General features: G+C 41.8%; 1 protein-coding gene and 1 long non-coding RNA gene across 5 annotated transcripts in view; one reads left to right on the top strand and one right to left on the bottom strand.

Annotated features, from left to right (window-relative positions):
• Positions 1 to 2,217, bottom strand: part of LOC148152133 (uncharacterized) — a 68,063-nt gene extending 65,846 nt beyond the window's left edge. For 2 of the 3 annotated variants that reach the window (XR_015757237.1, XR_015757239.1), the window contains exon 1: positions 2,079 to 2,113. This is a non-coding gene — a long non-coding RNA (uncharacterized LOC148152133). Of the gene's footprint in view, positions 1 to 2,078 lie in introns of all 3 variants that reach the window. The other variant, XR_015757238.1, reaches the window with a different exon arrangement.
• Positions 1,914 to 19,432, top strand: part of ugdh (UDP-glucose 6-dehydrogenase) — a 34,778-nt gene continuing 17,259 nt past the window's right edge. Inside the window, exons 1-5 of one of the 2 annotated variants that reach the window (XM_087987364.1) lie at positions 1,914 to 2,069; positions 7,057 to 7,223; positions 7,333 to 7,434; positions 14,199 to 14,399; positions 14,721 to 14,918. In XM_087987364.1, coding sequence (XP_087843490.1) covers positions 7,062 to 7,223; positions 7,333 to 7,434; positions 14,199 to 14,399; positions 14,721 to 14,918 — 663 coding nt within the window. In that variant the 5' untranslated portion in view covers positions 1,914 to 2,069; positions 7,057 to 7,061. Of the gene's footprint in view, positions 2,070 to 2,198; positions 2,301 to 7,056; positions 7,224 to 7,332; positions 7,435 to 14,198; positions 14,400 to 14,720; positions 14,919 to 19,432 lie in introns of those variants that run through there. The other variant, XM_043692786.2, reaches the window with a different exon arrangement.

The raw sequence follows: 19,432 nt of genomic DNA, 5'->3' as shown, positions 1-19,432 counted from the left end.
TCCTCGTTCCTGCTGAATTCTGGTTTGCCTATGCAATTTGCCACTGCTTCAGGGAATAAAGAGTCCGAGAGAATTGCAGGTACATTTTGAGTCTCGTGCAGTAAAATTTCCAATCAGTCAAATTCAGGGATTGGAACTGTCCATTATGAAATCACTCCAGGTGTTGTGACAATGTGTTTCTTCATGTCTCAAGTTTCAATATAAAAAGATGTTAAAACACCATGTAAAACTGTTTCCGAGAATAGTGATCAAGCGATGACTTGCAGGAGTCTTAATACACAGTAATAAAATCAGCCCAGTACCTCATTCATAAACAGTGTTATTGCAATGTTCACTGAGGTAAAGTCAAACCCAAAAGGCAGTCCAGAGTCTAAATTCCATTTGTCCAATCATAAATTTACAGAGTCTACATTTCAGAGCAATGAGTGGAGCTGATTTTTACATTTATATGATTCATATGTTTCTGATTCTAAGATTTTGTGTACTCCCCATTCCAGATTCCTACACCAATTGAAAATGTGTCTCTTTATCAATCCTAAAAATTCCTTCCAATATGCCAAAATAAATTATGTCTACCCTGATAATAATAGGCTGGGGCTGTTTTTGCTGGAGTGTCAGAGGTTGAGGGGTGACCTTATAGATGTTTATAAAATCATGAGGGGCATGGATAGGGCAAATAGCATAGGTCTTTTCCCTCAGGTAGGGGAGTCCAAAATGAGAGGGCACAGGTTTAAGGTAAGAAAGGAAAGATTTAAAAGGAACCAAAGGAGCAACTTTTTCACACAGAGGGTGGTGCGTGTATGGAATGAGCTGCCAGAGGTGGTGGTGGAGACTGGTATAATTACAACATTTAAAAGGCATCCAGACGGGTATATGAATAGGAAGGGCTTAGAGGGATATGGGCTAAATGCTGGCAAATGGAACTGGATTATTTTAGGATATCTGTGGGCATGGACTAGTTGGATCAAATATCGGTTTCCCTGCTGTACAACTCTGACTCTATAATTAATAATTATCCTGGTACATTCGTGGTTTAAGTATTCTCTCTCCACAATCAAATGGGCTCCTGCAAACATTCTGAAGATACAGTACACTCCTTCCAAAGACCAATATATACTAAAGGTGTGTTCTGCAGAACTGTACACAGTACACTAGGGCGTGTTAAAACAGAGTTTTGTTACAGCTGTCATAAATCGTATTCATGATTTGGAGATGCTGGTGTTGGACTGGGGTGGACAAAGTTAAAAATCACACAACACCAGGTTATAGTTCAACATGTCTATTTGGATGCACTAGCTTTTGGGGGCGCTCTCCTTTATCAGGTGGTTGTGGAGTATAAGATCATAAGACACAGAATTTATAGCAAAAGTTTACAGTGTGATGTAACTGAAATTATATATTGAAAATGATCTGGATTGTTTGTTAAGTCTCTCATCTTTTAGAGTGACCATGTTGGTTTCAGTTCTTTCATGTGTAAATCACAGAACAGTTTTAAAGTTGCATTCTCAAGTGAACTTTAACAATTGGTATCATGTCGGCACAGATAATGCATTGAAGGTGTTAGGTGCCCTGTGTGAGGCTGTGCCACAATGGTCACTCTGGGCTGACTTGAGAATATAACTTTAAAAATGTTTTGCGATTTACCTATGAAAGAACTGAAACCAACATGTTCATTCTAAAAGATGAGAGAGTTAACAAACAATCCAGGTCTTTTTCAATATATAACTTCAGTTACATCACACCGTAAACTTTTGTAATAAATTCTCTGTCTTACAATCTTATCCTCCACAACCACCCGATGAAGGAGCAGTGCTCCGATAGCTAGTGCTTCCAAATAAACCTATTGGACTACAACCTGGTGTTGTGTGATTTTTAACTTTGCAAATCTTATTCCACTTTATAAAGACAAACGTTGCAGTGGGAAACGATGACAGCAATGTACACAAAAACAAAGGGGATATTTGGAGAAAATTGGGTAAAGGTAAAGATGGGGAGAAATGAAAATAGTTCAAAGTGTTCACTGTCCGCGCAGCCAGTCACACCAAGACCAGAAACCAATCTTTCCTGAGGTGAGTTACCTTATCTAAGAGTTGCTCAGTTGAGTTCAAGTTTGAAGAGTGAGGAGCCCTGCTCCCTACACACTAGGGGCTGGACTGTGCTTTACAGGTTGACGAATGGTAATTTTAATACGGGAACAGCTGGTCAAGAGTCAAACGAGCGCCACAAAACACGGAAGAGGCATCCGAGAGGATTCGAAATTTCAGATCGAGTTATACCCAACTGTTTGAAACTGGCAGAAGGTAAACTTTTTTTGTTGCCGAGATTAAGCTCAGGCATATTCCCCTCGCCTTATAAACATTGGCTTCCTTTCCAAGTCTGTTCATGTCCACGCGCGAGAGTCTCTGGGTCTCTCAGGACGATTGGCATTGACGCTCTGAACTGTGGGCTAGTGCCACCTGAATGGAGCTGAGCAGTGCTCCTGTGTGTGCTCACAATCTCTCCGCACCTCTAATCGAAAAGTTTTTCAAAAGTCTGAGACATTTTGACGAGCAAACTGTTTTTTCTTCTCGTGAAAATAGACGTGTTCCTTTCTCTGGGAAGAAACTTCCTAACGATAGAAATTCCATGAGAAATCAATACACCTCCCCCGCCCTCATTGTGACCGTTCCATTTAAGGTCGTCCCAACTCCACAATTTTGTTTAGAGAGAGACACTATGGATTCGGGAAATATAAACTGTTTTTCGGTATTATTACTTGTTCACGGGTTGTGGGCTTTGCTGGCTCATTACAGATTGTCTAGGAGAAGGTGGTGACTATAAAATTCTCTCAGAAAGTTCAAACATATTGCATCTAGGGATGCACTGTCCTAACCTATTAGGTTAGCGACTTTACCAATGACAGTCAACGGCCTTTCTTCCACCATAAAGTCAGAAGAGGGGTCATTTACTGATAATTGGACAATACACTGCAGCATTCCTTTGACCCTGAAGCAGTCCATGCCCTTGAACAAACGTGAGGAAGGGAGTTGCACGATTTTGACACTTTTATTAATGAAAAAAGGTGTCATGTGTCCAAGTCAGGATGGTTTGTGGTTTGAAGGGGAACTTGCAAGTGATGGTGTTTTTATGTATCTATCCTTCCAGTAGTGATTGTGGAGTTTGATAAGCGTTGCTGGTACTAATTGCAGCCCTGGTGCATTGGTGGTGAAGGGAATGAATGCTAAAGAGGATGAATGGGATGCCAATCAAGTGGGCTGTTTTGGCCTAGACGGCATCAAGCTTCTCGAGTGTTGTGGGAACTCACCCATCCAGGCAAGTGAGGAGTACTCTGTCACACTCCTGACTAGCACTTTGTGATTTGGGAACAGACTTTGGGGAGGCGGGGGTTGAGTTACTCACTGTACCATTCCTAGTCTTTAACCAGCTGTTGCAGCTACAGTATGGGAATGGCTGATTTTGTGCAGTTTCCAGTCAATGGTAACCTCCAGGTTGTTAATAGTGGTGGACTCAGATTGGTGATGCCACTGAGTGTCAAAGGACGATAGTTAAGACTTCTCTTGTTGTAGATAGTCATTGTTTGGCATTCGTGTGGCATAAATGTTACATACCACATCAGCACAAGCTTGTTAGTTGTTCAGACCTTGCTGCATATTGGCATGAACTGCTTCAGTATCTGAGGAATTATGCAGAGCATTGTGCAATCATTAGTGAATGACCCCACTTCTGACTTTATGATGGAGGAAAAGCAATTAACTGTCGTTGGTGAAGCAACTGCAGATGGTTATTCTAATAAGTTAGGGACAGTGCATCCCTAGATGCAATATATTTGAACTTTTGATAAACTTTTGCAGCACACAGGGAGCTGATTGATACAGTGGAGATGAACAATTTAGTACCACACCTCGCCCAAGCCCTGCAAATTAATCCATTTTAAATACATGTCAATTGAAAATTTCAATGGAATATAGTTCCGTCTTTGTTTCAGATATAGTACTATACTAATAACTTCTTTATGAAGAAATTGCTCATCATTCCCTGTCATGAAAGAGAAACTTGCATTATATAGGGTTTTTCATAACCTCAGTACACCACTTTAGGGTTAATAAAGTATTTTGTTTAAGCTGTCATCAGGACAAATGCAAGAATAACACATTTCAAGTGAATGCAATAACTTTTATGGCAGAGAGAAAGGTGAAGATTGATTTGCAAGGTAACATGGAGGAAGCAAAGGGCAACTATGGATTGCTCAGCTCCTGGGTAATTCACTAAATGCAAAAGGCTTGAATATAATTGTTTTGTTTATGGAGAATGAATCCAGCATATGAGTTTCTAGTAAGCATAAATGAGCCATGTTATAGTTTGATTAATTTTCTTAAATTGGTGGTTAATGTAGCTATTAGCAAAATCAAGGTTCTTCAACAAGTGCTGATCAATTTTGGAATTAATCTTGGATGTGACAAAGTAGAAACAGAAAGGATGTTTTCTCATGTGGGGCAATCTAGAATGAATGGGGTCATTGTTTTAAATCGGCTACCCCTTATCCTAAAACTGAGATGAGAAGTAATCACTTCTATCAAAGGGCCATAGAGTCATAGAGATGTACAGCGTGGAAACAGACCCTTTCGTCCAACCCGTCCATGCCGACCAGAAATCCCAACCCAATCTAGTCCCACCTGCCAGCAGCCAGCCCATATCCCTCCAAACCCTTCCTATTCATACACCCTTCACTTCCTCAGAGTGTGGTGTATGTTGCGACTTGAGTAAATTTAAGGAGGTGGTTAACAGATTTTTCATTAGTAATGGGTTGTAGAGTTATGGAGGGCGGTCAGGAAAGTGGAGTTGAGGCCAAGATGAGATCATCCATGGTTGTATCAAATGGAAGAATAGGATCGAGGGGCTGAATTGCCTCCCCCTTTGTCTACCACATAATTGTGCTGTTGTTAGCTAAGAATCAGGCTAGCTTTTAGTAGAGAAGCTGAAATTATTCTTAAGAAAGACAGAGTTTTAAAGCATTTTATGACTAAATTTAGTAACTGAGATGTTAGGGAGATTGCTGATTTGTAAGATCTATTTTAGATGTATCTGTCATTTAATGTGTTACTTAAAGTTTATAATTGGCTGTGTCATAACGATGGTCCGGGCGTGTCATCAAAGATAGTCCTTGAACTGAAAATTTGCACCACACTCATGACCCCACTTGGTCCATGCTAACCATAGTGCCCACTCAGCTATTTCCCATTGCCTGCATTTGGTCCATATCTCTCTCAACCCTTTCCATCCATGTACATATCCAAATGTTTTTTAAATGTTGCTATTGTACCTGCCTCAACCACTTTCTCGAGCAGTCCCATTCCATATACACACCACTCTCCACATGGAAAATTGCCCCTTAGGTCCTTCTTAAGTCTTTCCCTTCTGACCTTAAACCTATTCCCTCTAGTTTTTAATTCCTCATCTGTGGAAAAAAGACTAAATACATCTATCCTTTCTATGTCTCTCATGATTTTTTACACCTTAATAAGGTCAGCCCTCATTCTCCTTTGTTCCAAGGAATGAAGTCCAATCCTGGCCAACCTCTCCCCATATCTCAGGCCAACTAGCCCTGGAAACATCCTTGTAAATCTGCTTTGCACTCTTTTCAGTTTAACGAAGTCTTTGCTATAATAGGGTGACCAAAACTGTACACAATATTTCAAGTGTGGCCTCACTAATGACTTATGCATCTGTAACATAACGTCCCAACTCCTGTACTCAATGCCTTGATTGATGAAGGGCAGCATGCTAAATGCCTTCTTCACCACCCTGTCTACCTGTGATGCTGCTTTCAAAGAACCATGTACTTGTACTCCTAGGTCCCACTTTTCCACAACACTCCTTAGGACCTTACCATTTACTGTATAAGTCTGCCTAATTCTGAAATTATTTAACTGGGATAAATTTGATCACTATAATGCAGATATAAGAATAAAAGTTAAGTAAAAGATGAAACTGAAATTTGTCTCTGTCATATCTGCAGGCTTGGCTTGCTGGAGGATTCAGCTTTGAAATTAAAAGGATTGAAATTATGAAGTCAGATTCATCAGCTGAGATGGCTTCTGTTGTTGAATAGGTGGAGGTTGCCATTACCGGTGCCCTGAGCAAAACAGGTCTATGGAAAGAGTGGAGACTCCTTTGTTTCATTTTTATGCCACTGTAGATTGTAGCTCTGGAGTCTAGTACAGTTCGGCTGCCCTGAAAGTTCTGAGATGGCTGTTGCACAGACACAGAAGATGAGACTGAGGAGAATAGTTATAATTATTTTATAAATGAGAATAGGAACAACCTACTAATGTAGAGATGTATATTTTGTTAATTAGTTTGTACTACTATGGGCAGTTAACTTATATTGTCATATTATAACTACTGCTATATGTAAAAGACTGGAGCTAAAAGATTCCTATTTGGCCTTGTTTCAAGAAGTTTTCACAATTTGCCTTCAAAAAAGCTGAAGGATCTTTCTGCATGTTGGATACAACCAATTTAGATGACATGGCGATTCTATTGTTGTATCCTTGGTGTCTGCAATCATATTGTTTGATATTGGATTGCGTGTTCAAATCCCGTTCATAAGATGCTGAGACTATTTACTGGAGTAGACCTTTATACCTGAAATAATGTCTATGGCAAGCCTCAAACTTGTAACAGTAATGCTAGAATAAAATATTGTTGCAGTTAGTTTGATCATTTTGATCAAACTAACTCTAGGATTTTCCTACACTGTATGCTTCAGCAAATCAGTGGATAATTTGCTGAGATGTTTAGAAGGTGCCAATCCTGAGGGTTTAAGGTATTATTGTGGAGAGGGTAAAGTATAAATTGACATATTCTGTTTTAGCAGAAGATCCCCATCCCCAAGACATTACAATTAGTGCATGCAGTGTAGAACACAAGTTAATGAGATTGAAATTATGAGATAAAATTAGATAGCATCTGGGCAGTAGACAAAGGTGATAAATTTCGGACTGAAGAATCAAAAACTCTAATGTCAGCACTGACGTTATTTTTCATTTTCCACAGATATTATGTTTGAAATTAAGAAGATCTGCTGCATTGGCGCTGGGTATGTCGGTGGGCCAACATGCAGTATCATTGCCTACATGTGTCCCGAGATTCATGTCTCAGTTGTAGACATGAATCACGAAAGAATAGAGGCCTGGAACTCAAACTCACTTCCAATCTATGAGGTTCAACATCAAAACATTTATCCAATTTATTGTAAACTTTGCTTCACAAAACTTTTAAGTTTTTGCTATTTCAGTTGATGTACAATCCTGGTTGTTCTTTGTTTTCCAGCCTGGTTTGAAGGAAGTGGTCGAGTCATGCAGAGGAAAGAACCTTTTTTTCCTGACTGACATCGATGCTGCAATTCAAGAAGCTGATCTTATATTTATTTCGGTAATTTCATCCTCCAATATTCTCCCCTCCTGTCCTGAATGTGATTTCTCAGATTACAACAGGATCTTGACCAGATGGACCAATGGGCCAATGAGCTGAGAAATGGCAGATGGAGTTTAATTTAGATAAATGCAAGGTGCTGCATTTTGGGAAAGCAAATCTTAGCAGGACTTATACACTTAATGGTAAGGTCCTGGGGAGTGTTGCTGAACAAACAGACCTTGGAGTGCAGGTTCATAGCTCCTTGAAAGTGGAGTTGCGGATAGATAGGATAGTGAAGAAAGCATTTGGTAGGCTTTCCTTTATTGGTCAGAGTATTGACTACAGGAATTGGGAGGTCATTTTGCAGCTGTACAGGACATCAGTTAGGCCATTGTTGGAATATTGCATGCAATTCTGGTCTTCTTCCTATTAGAAGGATGTTGTGAAATTTGAAAGGGTTCAGAAAAGAATCACAAAGATGTTGCCATGGTTGGAGGATTTGAGCTATAGGGAGAGATTGAATAGGCTGGGGCTGTTTTCCCTGGAGCGTCGGAGGCTGAGGGGTGACCTTATAGAGGTTTATAAAATCATGAGGGGCATGGATAAGGTAAATAGACAAAATCTATTCCCTGGGGTGGGGGAGTCCAGAACTAGAGGGCATAGGTTTAGGGTGAGAGGGGAAAGATATAAGAGAGACCCAAGGGGCAACTTTTTCACACAGAGGGTGATGCGTGTATGGAATGAGTGCCAGAGGAAGTGGTGGAGGCTAGTATGATTGCAACTTTTAAAAGCCATCTGGATGGGTATATGAATAGGAAGGATTTAGAGGGATATGGGCCAGGTGCTGGCAGGTGGGACTAGATTGGGTTAGGATATCTGGTCGGCATGGATGAGTTGGACTGAAGGGTCTATACATCTGTACATCTCTATGCCTCTATGACTCTATTCTTTCAGCTACACCCAACTGGCTAGCCTTCATGTGTAAACTAATCCAGTGAGTGCTGGCAGGCTTTAAAATCATGGACAGCATTACATTCAGCCATATCTTATTCACCACGCCATGCATTTTCGCAGGTTCATTACCTTTCAATGAAGGATGCAAACCTCAATTCATTGAGGGCTATGTGCAGGGAAAGGGTAGCGGATCAGCAGGATGCAGAATTTTGTTTCAGCCTTGGAGGAAGTTTAGTCTTGAAATCTGTTTGGCATAAAGTTATGTTTGAAATGTTAAATCATTGAGCTTTTACAAATATTCCAGGTGACAATCAGCCAGTAACCAGAGCAGCTTCATTAGAAAGGAAGGAAGGTGAGACACTGAGATGCAATGCAAATGGATGAAGAGAAAAGGCACAAAGTCCTTTGAAAGATGTTTCTGCTAAACAAGTATTCAAATACTGAATACCTGGGTTGTTTAGCTCAGTTGGCTGCATGGTTAGTTTGCAATTTGAATTAATGATTTCTATTGTCATGGCATTTCATAATGCAAAATGCAATACAATTCAGTATAAAGCTTTCATTTGTCATCATGATACTGCACAATTTTGATAGTTTTAAGAATAAGAGTTAAATGAAAACGTGTAACTTAAAGAGAATTTGGAAAAGTGCTAACAGCATAGGTTCAATTCCCACATTGGCTAAAATTACCAGGAAGGGTTTTCCTTCTCAACCTCTTCCCCTTGCCTGAGGTGTGGTGATCCTCAGATTAAACCACTTCCAGTTGTCTCTAATGAGAGAACAACCCTATAGTCTGGAAGGACTGTGGTGACTTTACCTTTACTTCTGACAATAACTGTGGCTCAGAGGAAGCAATCATTACTGGCTGGAGAAATGATTATGAAAAGAGAAGTTTTGGTGAACTTTGAAAATAATGCTAATGGGACCAGTGTCATTAAAGTGAATAAAATAGAGATCCTACAAAGAACCATTCAGGAATTCAATTAAGGAGCAGGATATTAAATGTGGCAAACCCCAGGAATAGAGTCAAGATTAGTGTGGTGCTGGAAAAGCACAGCAGGTCAGGCAGCATTCGAGGAGCAGGAAAATCAACGTTTTGGGCAGGAACCCTTCATCAGGAACCCTCGGATTTTCTGCTCCTCAGATGTTGCCTGACTGCTGTGCTTTTCCAGACTCTAATCTCCAGCATCTCCAGTCCTCACTTTCACCTAGTTGATTTAAACTTCAGGAATTGTTTCAGTGTTATGTAATACTTAACATGGGAATAACACAATATAGCACAACTTTAAGTTTGTGCAGGGGTAATGGGTTCAAATTCCTGGGATAATGATTCAAAATCTGGAACAGGAGTGTTTTAGTGGGTTGGATGAACTTTACCTAAACAAAGCTGAACCACTGTCCTCACTGGTAGAGTAACCAGTGCTGTGGCAGAAGGCAAAATGTCGTGGCAGAAGGGAAGAAGTAGTAAATGAAGCAAGGGTCAAGGAATAAACAAGTGACAAACAGCAAATTTACACAAATCAGATCTGAAGAAGGAATTTTAAAGAGTGAGGTGGACAAACAAGCAGCTTTGAGATGTAAACATGTAATTGAATGGAATTTTATAAATTAAACTGGTGAACAACAGCCCAAATTACTATGGGTGGATACAGTAATCACAGTGAAATATGTAGCTTTAGTTAATATTGGATTGGCACCAGAACATTTCAGATTGTGAAACATTTAGAAGAGGTAAACATGAAAAATGGAAGAGGTGTGGTTCCATTAATCAAACATTTCATGGCAATTACAGTGCTAGAATCCAGGGAACATATAGATGTAAAAATTAAATCTACTTGATTAGAATTCAGGAGCAAGAGAGGAAAATATTTTTTCTTTAAGAAGTATGCTACAGATGAAAGAACTTGGTTAGAGACAAAAAACTGCAGATGCTGGAATCCAAGGTAGACAAGCAGGAGGCTGGAAGAACACAGCAAGCCAGGCAGCATCAGGAGGTGGAGATGTCAACGTTTTGGGTGTAACCCTTCTTCAGGACGGGGGAGGGGTAGGTGTACGGGGAGCTGCAGATAAAAGGGGTTGGGAGAGGCAGCGTAGTGAGGTGGATAGGTGAAGACAAGTAGAGGGTAAGAACTGGTTGGTTGATGGGAGGAATGAATCCAGTTGGTGGCTAGAAGGAAGGGTCGATGAGAGGAATGGAAGGGATTGGGAGGAGCTGGGAAGGGAGTTGGGTGATGGGAATGGAGGTTATTTGAAATTGGAGAACTCAATGTTGAGTCCTCTGGGTTGTAGGCTGCCCAGGCAGGAGATGAAGTGTGGTTCCTCCAATTTGTGGTCTGATTCATTGTGGCAATGAAGAAGGCCAAGGATAGCCATGTCGGAAAGGGAGTGGGAAGGGGAATTAAAATGGGCGATGACTGGGAGGTCAGGGAGGCCTCTAAGGACCTGGCTGAGATGCTCGGCAGAACATAGGAAACATTCATTGTGACAACAAATCATTCATTGCCCCCTCTACTACCACAATGAATCAGAACGCAGATTGGAGGAACAACACCTCATCTTCCACCTGGGCAGCCTACAGCCCAGAGGACTCAACACTGTGTTCTCCAATTTCAAATAACCTCTATGCCCATCACCTGACTCCCTTCCCACTCCTCCCCCTCCCTTCCATTCCTCTCATTGACCCTTCCTTCTAGCCACCAACTGGATTCATTCCTCCCATTGACCAACCAAGTGGTACCCTCTACCTGTCTTCATCTATCCCTACCTCACCACCCTGCCCCCACCCACCTCCTTTATCTGCAGCACCCCCACATCCACCCCCAGTCCTGGATAAGGGTTACACCCGAAATAGTGACTTATCCGACTCCTGACGCTGCCTAGCTTGTTGTGTTCTTCCAGCCTCCCACTTGTCTACAGATGAAAGAACAGCATGAAGTAAACAGCAAGATATATAGACAATTCTAAGAGTATGAAGAAATGTGGCTGGTTTGAATGAATAGGGGCATGGTTCTCGTTGTGTCGATAAGATTATCCATTTTCTATGTTTGAAATCTTGCACTTTTGTACAGGAAGACAGGATAAATTGGAAGCGGGTAGTCTATGGTGTAAATAACATTGTGCCACTCTTTTGTACTTTCAAGTAGCTGGCTTTAGAGTTACAAAAATAAAAAATGCTGAAAACACAAGCACCAGTGAAACAAACTGATATTTTTTTAGATTCATTCATGGGTAATGAATCTTGCTGTTATATCGTTACCTTACTGACTATCCTTCATGTATAAACTCATCTAGTGAGTGCTGGAAGGCTGTATAATCATGGACAGCATCACATTCAGCCATATTGTATTCTAATGTTTATCATTTTGAGGGTAACTTTTCAACAAGACCAGAAAAAGGAGTAATATTTAAATATGATCAAATCAAAATGGAGGATAAAATAATAAAAGAAGGACACAATGCACTATTTAGCTTTCTGAAGAGGCTGACACCTGACATCCAACCAACACTGGGGGCTGGTTCTCTTCCTTTCAAACTAGTGAATCCTGCCCGGCTTCTGCTCCCTTTTCAGACTTGCCTTTTAGCTGATTTGAGGGTCCATTCTGCCTCCTGCAGCTCCTATTTCTTACAGTTTTATTCACATCTCCCCACCCTGTCTGTCTTAAACTTAATATCTCTGAGCGGGTTGATTAGAAAAAGGTGTTTTGTTTTATAAGGGATGTTTCTTCTCAACATGGAGTCATAGAATCATACAGTGAGTAAACAGACCCTTTGGTCCAACTCATCCATGCCGAACATAGCTCCACACTAAACTAGTCCCACCTGCCTGTTCCTGGCCCATATTCCTTCAAACATTTCCTATCTCTATGCTTACCTAAGTGTCTTTTAAATGTTGTAACCACGCCTACATCCACAAGTTCCTCAATAAGTTCATTCTACATGCAAACCACCTTCTGTGTAAAATAAAAATCATGTTACTGTAATCTCTTACCCTGCCACCTCCTGTTTTCTTTTGAAGCACAGTATGGAACAATTCACTTCTATTTTCTTGTGCTCCGCGGGTGTCTGTGTACTTGTTTCCTTCTTATGCTCTGATCCTATTTAAATTATGATGATGTTTCAGTGTTCCATTTCTCTTAAAAGCTTCCAGTCAAAATGTCAATTTGTCTACTTGCTACAAAGATGTTTTCAGTTTCTTCTATTTTGTTTCAAGATGAGTAGTTTGTTTTGTTCCCAAAGGTTTTAGAATAGATTGATTGACCACCATATTGTTTCTGAGAGTAGTACATGTCATCTAGGAAAGTATTTTTAAAGCAACTTTTTTTATGATGAAACCCTAGAAAGACCAATTTCTCAACATCTCCAGAGAATCACAGTTTCTCCTAAGCTATAAATTTGAACAATTATTGTTGCTATTCAATAGTTCAACACTTTTATTTTGATAATGAAGAAATTATTTCACAGACAGATTAGTTCATCTGTGTCCATATGCAGCAAGACCTAGATAACTTTTAAGGCTTGGGCTGAGAAGTAGCAAGTATCATTCATGCTACACAGATGCTAGGCAGGGATCATCTCCAGTGACTGAGAATCTAACCATTGTCCCTTGACATTGAATAGCATTATTAGTGCTAAGTACCCCATTATCAATATTCTTGGGGTTATCATTGACTAAAAACTGAACTGGACCTGCTACATAAAAGTTGTGGCGACAGGAGCAGGTTGGGGGCTAGAAATCCTGCAGCAAGTGACCAGCCTCCTCACTCCCAAAAGTCAGTCCACCAACTATAAGGCACAAATTAGAAATGGTAAAGATACTCTCCACATGCTTGACTGGATTCAGCTCCAACGACACTCAAGAAGCTCGACACCCACTTGACTGGGACCCCATCCACCATCCTCAACATTCACTTTCTACACTACCAACGCACAGTAGCGGCGAAGTGTACATTTACAAGTTTCACTGCAATAACTCACCACAGTTCCATCCACAACCCCTTTCTAAACCTGCAATCTCTTACATCGAGAAAGACAAGGGTAGCAGATACATGGCAATGCCACAATATCATATCATCTCATCTTAGAGCCATATTACCATTCGTTCACTGTCACTGAGTTAAAGTCCCTCCCTAACAGCCCTGTCTATCTTCATACATTTCAAGGGCTTCACCTGCTCAAGAAGGCAGCTCACCATCACCATTAAGGATTGGTTTGGCCAGCAAATTTGACATCCTATGAACAAATGAAAAGAAACATATTCAATACTGAATAATATCAATGACAAGAACAAATATGTTGATCAAACCAAATGATTCTAAATTAATGCATATTTGACTTTTATAGCTTGATATCAGCCATGACTCAAGATTGCACTCTTGTCTTTGAGTCACAAGAGTCCGGGTCCAAGTTCCACTCTGAGGCTTCAACATAAATGTCAAGGCTGACAGTTCCATGCAGCACTGAGCAACTGTTGCACTGCTGGAAATGCTGCCTTCAGGATGGCCTGTCAAATAAAGGACTGTTTGCTCTTCTCTAGTGGATGCAAAAGATCCCAGGCCAGCTCTTGAAGAGACCAGGGGGCTATCACTTGTGTTCTGATCAATAATTAATCATAAAGGAAATAGATGATCTGGTCATTTTCACATTGCTGGTATGGGAGCTTGCTGTGTGCAAATTGGCTGCTGCATCTCCTACATTACAAAAGTGACCACTTGAAAATATTGTAAAACTCTTTGAGACACCCATTGGTCTTGAAAAACTCTTATATTGTTTCTTTTATAACTTACAAGAAAGACCGTAACCACACATGCTCTGTTTTTAATTTGTACTAGGTGAATACACCCACCAAAACGTATGGAATGGGTAAAGGTCGAGCTGCAGACCTGAGATACATCGAATCCTGTGCTCGGAGAATAGTGGCAGTGTCAAATGGACGCAAAATAGTCACAGAGAAGAGCACTGTGCCTGTGCGAGCTGCTGAGAGCATTCGCAGGATTTTCCATTCAAACACAAAGCCAAACTTATCCCTGCAGGTGAATTCAAGCATTGCTCTAATGGATAATATAGCAACTCAATAGCTATCGTGCTGATTTGTATCAGATGGAACTTAGCAGTAGATTTAACACTGGTAACAGCATAAAATTAACTAATGAGTACATCAATAGTGGGAGGTAATTTCCTCACAACACTCAAATAGAAATATAGAATTTAAAAAAAATCTTATATTGCAGATGTACATTTTTACCAAATGAAGCAGAAATGAAAAAAACATAACAGTTGGTCTTCAGTCTTGCATTTACTTTTGACTGGCACATTTCAGAAATAACCTGATCACAGACTTATTTTCAATGTAGGTGCTGTCAAACCCAGAATTCCTGGCTGAAGGGACAGCTGTTAATGATCTGAAGAATCCAGATCGAGTGTTGATTGGTGGAGATGAAACACCAGAGGGTCAGGAGGCAATTCGGGCACTCTGTGCTGTGTATGAACGTTGGGTACCAAAAGACAGAATCATCACTACCAACACATGGTCATCAGAGCTTTCCAAACTGGTATACTCATTTCCAATTTAAATACAACCTGTTGTTAACTTGTATCTGATAATGCTCCAAGAAGCATGTTTGTCCCATGCAAAAGGAAGAAAATGTGCCACATAAGATGATGACCTCGTGATATTATTGCTGGACTATTAATCCAGAGACTTGGGTAGTGTCCTGGGGGACTCAGGTAATATCCAGCCACCTCCCCTTTACCATGGACGTGCAATCCCTTTACACGTCCATTCCCTACAGGATGGTCTTAGGGCTCTCCACTTCTTCTTGGAGCAAAGGCCTGACCTGTCCCCATCCACCAATATCCTCCTTCGCTTGGGCCAAGTTCATCCTGATCCTGAACAACTTCTCTTTTAACTCCTCTCATTTTCTTCAGGTCAGAGGGGGTGCCCATTAGTACCTGCATGGGCCCTAGTTATGCCTGACACTTCATGGAGTACAAGAACATTCCTTGTTCCAGTCCTATTCTGGTGCCACCAACAACTGTTTCTCTGAAATATCAATGATCGGTGCTGCTTCCCTCTCTCATCCAAAATTGGAAAAGTTAGTCGATTTCGCTTCCAATTTCCACCCCGCCCTCACTTTCACTAGTCTATCTCTGACCCCTCCCTTTCCTTCCTTGATATCTCTGTTTCAGTTTCTGTGGATAGACTGGTCACTAATATTTATTATAAATTCATTGACTGGCACAGCTATCTGGACTCTACATCCTTACACCTTACTTCCTGTAAAGACTTCATTCCATTCTCCCAGTTCCTCCGTCTCCATCGCCTATGTTCGGATGAGGCCAACTTTAACAAGGGTGCCTCCAAAATGTCCACCTTCTTCCTCAACCAAGCATTCTCCAGCTTCGTTATCAACAGGGTCCTCATCTATCTTTACTGACAATGTTACACATGAGTGTTGGTTCTGGGTGTAAGTTTTATATGAGCAAACTTACATCCAGAACCTCAACTTGAGCTACAAATCTTCTCAAAACTCTATGAATGTTGGTGTATTGAACTTCTACTATAAATGTTTTTAACTTGTCTTTGTGCCCTTAAAATAGTGCTTTTATTTTCAAGACATCTATACTTTTTTCAAGATGAACGGTTGATGTATTTTTTCGTTTTGAAGAATTGAGTTGAGGTTTTGAGCTTCCAACAGACACAATGTTGGCTGCCATAATGGTCCGTAGACACTGTATGAATTTTTGTGATTAAGTTTTGCTCATGGACTCCACACTAATAAATAAATAACATTGACCGACTAAGCAAATCACAAGGTGCATTTGAAGCATAACTCGGTTGAATGTTTGTATTCCTCAGCTAAAGAATGCTAGCCAATGTATCCTAGAGCATTGCTTTATCCAACCTGTATTGCATTACCAGCAAATAACCAAGTTGTTTCCAAGTTCTGCCTAGTATATAGCAGTCTGTCATTCTGTTCATCATTGACCCACGTTTGTTATTTCTGTGGGTCACATGGGTAGTAGTTTTCAGATTAGAATTAGAATCCCTGGCAGTTAGCATGGTTAGATCTCACGGAATACACAGAGAACTAGCCATTTGGATACGGAACTGGCTCAAAGGTAGAAGACAGAGGGTGGTGGTGGAGGGTTGTTTTTCAGACTGGAGGCCTGTGAGCAGTGGAGTGCCACAAGGATCGGTGCTGGGTCCTCTATTTTTTATCATTTATATAAATGATTTGGATGTGAGCATAAGAGGTATGGTTAGTAAGTTTGCAGATTACACAAAAATTGAAGGTGTGGTGGACAGTGAAGAAGGTTACCTCAGATTACAACAGGATCTTGATCAGATGAGCCAATGGGCTGAGAAGTGGCAGATGGAGTTTAATTCAGTTAACTGCGAGGTGCTGCATTTTGGGAAAGCAAATCTTGGCAGGACTTATACACTTAATGGTAAGGTCCTAGGGAGTGTTGCTGAACAAACAGACCTTGGAGTGCAGATTCATAGCTCCATGAAAGTGGAGTCGCAGGTAGATAGGATAGTGAAGAAGGCATTTGGTATGCTTTCCTTTATTGGCCAAAGTATTGAGTACGGGAGTTGGGAGGTCATGTTGCAGCTGTACAGGTCATTAGTTATGCCACTGTTGGAATATTGAGAGCAAATCCTGTCTCCTTCCTATCGGAAAGATGTTGTGAAACTTGAAAGGGTTCAGAAAAGATTTACAAGGATGTTGCCAGGTTTGGAGGAGTTGAGCTATAAAGAGAGGCTGAACAGGTTGGGGCTGTTTTCCCTGGAGCGTCGGAGGCTGAGGGGTGACCTTATAAGAGGTTTACAAAATTATGAGAGGCACGGATAGGATAAATAGGCAAAGTTTTTTCCCTGGGGTCGGGGAGTACAGAACTGGAGGGCATAGGTTTAGGGTGAGAGGGAAAAGACATAAAAGAGACCTAAGGGGCAACCTTTTCACACGGAAGGTGGTACGTGTACGGAATGAGCTGTCAGATGAAGTGGTGGAGGCTGGTACAGTTGCAACATTTTAAAGGCATTTGGATGGGTATATGAATAGGAAGGGTTTGGAGGGATATGGGCCGGGTGCTGGCAGGTGGGACTAGATTGGGTTGGGATATCTGGTCGGCACGGATGAGTTGGACTGAAGGGTCTGTTCCCATGCTGTACATCTCTATGACTCTATGACTCTCTGACTCTACCGGGTCCGACCCATCTCCTGCACTTCCACCCTCACCCCCTCTCTTCCCTCCCACAACAGCGATAGGGTTCAGCTTTTCCTTACCTATCATCCCACCAGCATCCACATCCAGAAGATCACCAGGCACCATTTCCACCACCTCCAGTGAGATACCACCACTAAATGCTTTGTCCCCTCCCTGCCCTTGTTCGCCTTCTGCAGGGACCGTTCCCTGGATCCACTCTTGCTTCACTCCTAATACACCCCAACAGCCCCACTTCACCTTCCCCTGCAACCACCAAAGATGTAACACCTGCCCATTTTCCTCCCTCCTCAGTATCCAAGGGTCCAAACATACCTTCCAGGTGAAGCAGCACTTTACCTGCATTTCACACAACCTACGAGGAGAAAGTGAGGACTGCAGATGCGGGAGATCAGAGCTGAAAATGTGTTGCTGGAAAAGCGCAGCAGGTCAGGCAGCATTCAAGGAGCAGGAGAATCGATGTTTCGGGCATATGCCCGAAACGTCAATTCTCCTGCTCCTTGAATGCTGCCTGACCTGCTGCACTTTTCCAGCAACACATTTTCAGCTTTCACACAACCTAGTCTACTGCATTCGCTGCTCACAATGTGGTCTCCTCCACATTGGGGGAATGAAGCACAGACTAGGTGACCGCTTCACAGAACATCTATATTCTGCCTCCAAAAAGACCCTGTACTTCCAGTTGCCTGCCACTTTAAAACACCACCCTCTCCCCTGGTCAACATCTCTGTCTCAGGCTTGTTGCAGTGTTCCAGTGAAGATCAACGCAAGCTGGGAGAACACCTCATTTTTCACTTGAGGACACTGCGGCCTTCTGGACTCAATATCAAGTTCAATAATTTTAGGATCTGAACTCTCCCATGTCCTAGCCCCCTACCCCACACACCAGGCCTTGTTATCACATACTCTGCCATTACAAACGACCTGTTAGATTAGATTCCCTACAGGGTGGAAACAGGCCCTTCAGCCCAACAAGTCCACACTGACCCTCCGAAGAGCAACCCACCCAGACCCATTCCCCTACATTTACCCCTGACTAATGCACCTAACACTACAGGCAATTTAGCATGGACTGTGGGAGGAAACCAGAGCACCCGGAGGAAATCCACGGAGACACGGGGAGAATGTGCAGACTCCACATAGACAGTTGCCCGAGGCGGGAATTGAACCCGGCTCCCTTGCGCTGTGAGGCAGCAGTGCTAATCACTGTGCCACTGTCCCGCCCCAAAGGCCCGTCACCCAATCTAGTCTGCATCAACCCTCTGAGAAACATCCCACCCAGACCCCCACCTCAATAACCATGGCCAGTCCACCTAACCTGCACATCTTTGGACTGTGTGACGAAAATGGAACACCTGGTTGGAAACCCTTGCAGATATGGGGAAAACATGCAGACTCCACACAGTCTGTCACCCATAGCTGGAATTGAACCTGGGTTCCTAGTGTTGTGAGGTAACAGTGCTAACCACGAAGCCACCATACTGCCCTATTAGCTATTAACAATCTCTATTAACAGCTATTCACTTTCCCAGCCAGATTGTTATCCATTCCTTTGTCTGCCCAACTTTCTCTCTTTTTTCTTCTCTCTCTTTGGCCTCTATCCCCACCTATCATTTATTCCCACCCCCTTCCCCCAACTATCTTCTGAATTTAAACTGACATTTTTCCTAGCAACCATCAGTTCTGATGAAGAGTGATTGGACTGAAACATGAACTCTGTTTTCTCTTCACAGACGCTGCCAGACCTGCTGAACGTTTCCAGCAACTGCTGTTTTTGTTGTTGTTGTTGTTAATTTTCTGGGGACCTGGGTTTGAATCCTGCCATTGCAGATGGTGG

Source organism: Chiloscyllium plagiosum, unplaced genomic scaffold, assembly GCF_037043375.1.
Source record: "Chiloscyllium plagiosum isolate Xiang-an unplaced genomic scaffold, Cpla_swu_hap1 HiC_scaffold_1, whole genome shotgun sequence".
NCBI classification, from domain to species: domain Eukaryota; kingdom Metazoa; phylum Chordata; class Chondrichthyes; order Orectolobiformes; family Hemiscylliidae; genus Chiloscyllium; species Chiloscyllium plagiosum.
The sequence above is the reverse complement of the archived record's forward strand: the minus strand, read 5'-3'. Positions and strand labels throughout refer to the sequence as shown.